Source organism: Mustela lutreola, chromosome 4 (genome assembly GCF_030435805.1).
Source record: "Mustela lutreola isolate mMusLut2 chromosome 4, mMusLut2.pri, whole genome shotgun sequence".
NCBI lineage: Eukaryota > Metazoa > Chordata > Mammalia > Carnivora > Mustelidae > Mustela > Mustela lutreola.
This window is the reverse complement of record NC_081293.1, coordinates 25,413,249-25,418,189: the sequence shown is the minus strand read 5'-3', so window position 1 is coordinate 25,418,189 and position 4,941 is coordinate 25,413,249. Positions and strand designations below refer to the sequence as shown.

The window sequence follows — 4,941 nt, the reverse complement described above, 5'->3', positions numbered from 1 at the left end:
CCTGTTTCTAACTCTCCTCCGCCCGGCCAGTAGGACTCTTCTTGGTAACGGAAATAGGGTGTTGGGCCCGCCCACGCTTCCGGTATAGCGTTGTTGGTCTCCTGGTATACGGGTCTCCGCGTGTGTGACTTCCAGCCGTACCGGTTCTGAAGTAGAGAGGTGCTGGCGTCGCGGGACTGGTGAGTGAGGACAAAGGCGAAAAGGGAGGAAACCTTGTGGCTTCCAGGTCTGTCCCAGGGCTAGGTCCTCTGGGTCCTTGCCGTTCAGGTAACAGTGCTGGGTGGTGAGTGGTTCAGCCATCCCAGAGCAGCTCAGAAGCTGGCCCCTGTAACATCAGACTCTGTCCCTGAGAAGTTGCTTATCTCCCTTCTTTGCCTCTGGATGTCTCTTTGAAGCTTCAGTTTCCCCTTGTCTGAAATAACATTAAGGGTCACATTCCCCCGCTCACTAGACTTCTGGACTCTTTCCTATTTCTATGAAGCATGCACCCACCTGTTCCTAATTCCAAATCCACGGCTTCCACTGGTCTTCACTTTTTTTTTTTTTTTTTATTTGACAGACAGAGATCACAAGTAGGCAGAGAGGCAGGCAGAGAGAGATGAGGAAGCAGGGCTCCCTGCTGAGCAGAGAGCCCGATGCGGGGCTTGATCCCAGCGGAAGGTAGAGGCCTCAACTCACTGAGCCACCCAGGCACCCCGGTCTTCACTTCTAATACAGTCTCAGCGCTTTCTAGATCCTTGTTCCCAGGGTCTCTCAGAACCAATCTCTGCTCTCTTCCATTCTTAGACCTAGTTCTCACTGGCATGGTTTCTCTGCTGTAGCGCGATTGACTTATACTCTATTTAACTTACCTTTAGTTTTCCCTACCTGTCCAATATATAGCCTGCAGTATATTTTCTTGATTGTTATTTTCCTTCTTCCATGACTTAAGGCTCTGATTTTTCAAAGTGAACATTAAACTATTCATATCTCGTTCAGTATCTTTCACAAAACAGCTGCCTTGTATTCTACAATTGAACTCTGATTATTATGCTTTGTTCTCCCTGTGGCCTAGTTAAACAGTTCTTCAAAGAAGAAAACAGCAACTTCTTTTTTTTTTTTTTTTTAAAGATTTTATTTATTTATTTGACAGACAGAGATCACAAGTAGGCAGAGAGGCAGGCAGAGAGAGGAGGAAGCAGGCTCCCTGCTGAGCAGAGAGCCCGATGCGGGACTTGATCCCAGGACTCTGAGATCATGACCTGAGCCGAAGGCAGCGGCTTAACCCACTGAGCCACCCAGGCGCCCCGAAAACAGCAACTTCTTGAACAATCTTTTGAGAAATTGCTGGTGATTACTGAAGTATTTTGCTTTGTTTCTGTGCTTTTCCTCACATTCCTTCTGCTTTTCCTTTTCCACCTGTCAAAATCTCTTTCATCTTTTAACAGCTCAAACACATCTTTAGGAAGCTTCCCCTCTTTACTGAAACCTCAGCACTTCCTCTTTCTTTGTTTATAGTTTCATTTCTATTTTATTTACTTTTTAAACGTTTATAATTATTTTAGTAATGTCTACACTGTACATAGGGCTTGAACTTAATGACCCTGAGATCAAGAGCTGCATGCTTTTCTGACTTAGCCAGGAAGGGCCCCCAATTTGTGTTTTATTTGCATATTGTTTCATTTTTCTTAAATTTTGCATGTTCCTTTTTTTTTTTTTTTTAATTAAAAAATTTTTTTTAAGTAGGCTACTCCCCCAGTGTGGAACCCAGCATGGGGCTTGAACTAATGACCCTGAGGTCAAGACCTAAGCCAGGAGCAAGAATCAAATGCTTAACCGACTGATCTACCCGGGTAGTCCAAAATCATGCATGTTCTTTGAAGATAGGGACTTATATGATCATTTGTGTATCTCTGACTTAACTTTAGTTACTCATATTTACTAAATTGGATCTATAACTTCTTTTCATGGAAGAAAATGTATGGACTTGTGGTTTTGAAGCAGAGATCTTTGAAAGAAGAAATATGAGTTATCTGGGGCCTAGCATCAAAATGTCTATTTCTTAGTCCTTAATGTTGTCTAGTGCATTGGTGCTAGAAGGCTCTATCTCTTTTTGCTCACCGATCACAACCTTTTGGAAATGGCACCAAGGTTACAGCACACTGATACTCTTCGCATTGTTTTTAGGAGACTGAAACACAGCAACCATGGAAGAAAGCTTCCCCCGAGGGGGTACAAGAAAGACTCACAAATCAGAGAAAGCTTTGCAGAAGTCAGTTGAACAAGACAACTTATTTGATGTAAGTGGTATGCTTGTTTGATAAGACTCACAGAGCATTTATTCTTGTGAAGAATGAACCTTGTTTGAGAATGTGGTATTTTCCATATTTGTTTCTTTTGAAGTCTACTTTTGGAAGTTGAACTTGTAAGAGAGTCCATACCACCATGAGGCTGTTTTTTCTAGCATGGCATTTAGTACTTGGGTTTATAGTGCTGTTGTTCCTTGTTCTTAGGAAATTTGTGCCATGTCATTTAAGGTTGGAGAGAAAAGTTGTGGAATAAGTCATGAAAGGTACAACATGGGGAATATAGTCAGTGGTGTTGTAATGGTATCATACGGTGACGGGTGGTAGCTACTCGTGGTGAGCATAGTATAATGTGTGGAGTTGTCAAATCACTATGCTGTACGCCTGAAACTAATGTAACATCGTGTGTTAACTGTACTTCAGTTAATTAAAAATAAAGGATGGGGAGAAAGCAGTTGGTGATTGATTTTTAAATGGGATCCTTGCCACATATAATGGTCAGAATTTGCATTGAAATTCATCTTCACCTAGAGTAGGCTCCAAATGCTAGAGGGAAGGGAACTAACATTTGATTGTATTTTATGTAATCTTCCCAACTGTACTGGAGTAGAGAACGTCATTCCATGTTGAAGAACAGGCTGAGAGAGGTTACATACTTTAACTGAAACCACACAGCTTGTTATGGTGGAGTTAGGAGTTTAACTCGGGTCTCGATATCTCTACCTTGCATTTTTACACACTGTTCCTAATTGTTTCTCATAATGGGGACCCCAGTGTCCATCCCACTCAAGGGAGGAAGAACATGGGAGCAAAGGGGCTTTTGAGAATATGAAGATGGCACCCACCTTGGGCAAAGGGAGCATTGGTGACAGAATGGGAGAGATGGGATTGGAGCAGGAATTACAGGAACACTGGGGGTGTGGTGCAGTGGAGGAATAACAAAACAAGGTGACAGGTGACCTGAAGTTGAAGGGAAAGCCCAGGATTGTTTCTCTTCATTCTTTTGGATCTTTTGTTCCCCCTCTGTAGCTTTCTACTGAAGAGGAATCCACCAAAAGGAAAAAGAGCCAGAAAGGGCCAGCGAAAACAAAAAAGTTGAAAACCGAAAAGAGAGAAAGCAGCAAGTCTATAAGAGAGAAGTTTGAAATCCTTAATATTGAGGTTTGTTACAGTTTGGTTTTGTTTTAAACGAACTACCTGGGTTGCTTATATTTTATATGCTCTTCCCTTTCTCGTTTTCTCCATTCCTTTTGTATACATACATACGTGTGTGTGTGCGCGTCTGCACGCATGCGTGAAGATTATTGCAGTTCATGCTCAGAATTGAACATTATCACCTTTGAGTATTAATCAATGCCTGGGGTCATGTGTCATTTTTCTTTTTAGCTGTTGAGTCCCTCATTGTGCTTGTGTCTTCATGAAATGTGTTTCAGTAGATTCATAGATTAGAACTGGCGATAACTTTTAAACCTTTCTACTTCTACTCTTTCATTTCATAGCTATGGGAATTCCTTTGGAGAACTGAAGTGGTCTTTTAATGTTCTTCATGTTTTTAGATTATAACTTGGGTATGTGTTGTAAAAAAGAAAAAGAAAAGCTAAATGGTTCCTTAGGAAAAGATTCAAATTCAGCCTGTAGAAGTGTTTTGTTTGTTGGGACTAGAAGCCAGGCCCCCCTAACATCCTCAGTCATTGTTCTTTTCCCTCTTGTGCACATTTCACTTTTCCTCTTCTAGTCCCTGTGTGAGGGGATGCGGATTTTGGGTTGCGTGAAGGAAGTAAATGAACTGGAACTGGTGATTAGTCTCCCCAATGGACTCCGGGGCTTTGTGCAAGTGACTGAAATCTGTGATGCCTACACCAAAAAGCTGAATGAGCAGGTGGCTCAAGAAGAACCTGTGAAGGTAAGGGGAGCCTGGATGTACTCTGATGGGAACTAAGTGGTGTACAAGCAGATGTAAAATTAAACTTTGCTAAGTGCTAAGAAGTCAAGGCACAAGGGAGCATGAGAGTTTATAACGGGATTTTTTTTTTTCTTTCTCAAATAAGAGGATTTTGACTTAGCCCAGAGAGCCTGGAGGACTTTCTGAGGAAGGGATGCTTGAACTGAGATCTGAAGGACGAGTGTGTACTGGGTAAAGAAGGAAGGGAGTTCAAGCAGAAGGAGCACAATGTGGAACAGAGAGAAGGCTAGTGTGGCTAGAGCAGAGAGAGCAAGGGAGAGAGTGGTATGGGTTGGGGCAGGAGAGCTGGGTGGAGGCTAGACCATGCTAAAGATTGGTTTTTAATTCTAGAACCAATGGGAAGCCCTTGAAGTGTTCTCACTGGGGCAGGTGATATGTAGACAGCATAGAGAAGAGAAGGAAGAGGCATGTAGTTGCCTAGGGACCAGTTAAGGGGTTACCGTAGTAGCCCAGCTCTGAGATTGACAGCAGGCTGTGTTTAGGGTTTACCTACTGAGGAGGTCAAGTCAGTGCCCACAGATGGATTTGATACAGGGGATAAATCCTAATCTGTTGTGTGTGAGTTGATGGTCAGCCTTGCCATTCTGAGAATGAAACCCTGAGAGAGGACCTGTGTTGGGAGAGATGACCACGATTTTATTTTTTGCTGTGTTGAATTTGAGGAACAGTTCAGACATCCAGTAGACAGACATC

The 4,941-nt window shown here is 42.7% G+C and overlaps 1 protein-coding gene across 2 annotated transcripts in view; it reads left to right on the top strand.

Annotated features, from left to right (window-relative positions):
- The first annotated feature begins 50 nt into the window (after nt 1–50).
- Nucleotides 51–4,941, top strand: part of PDCD11 (programmed cell death 11) — a 42,634-nt gene continuing 37,743 nt past the window's right edge. For both annotated transcript variants that reach the window (XM_059169034.1, XM_059169033.1), the window contains exons 1-4: nt 51–179; nt 2,167–2,279; nt 3,315–3,446; nt 4,021–4,188. In XM_059169034.1, coding sequence (XP_059025017.1) covers nt 2,187–2,279; nt 3,315–3,446; nt 4,021–4,188 — 393 coding nt within the window. In that variant the 5' untranslated portion in view covers nt 51–179; nt 2,167–2,186. The remainder of the gene's footprint in view (nt 180–2,166; nt 2,280–3,314; nt 3,447–4,020; nt 4,189–4,941) is intronic.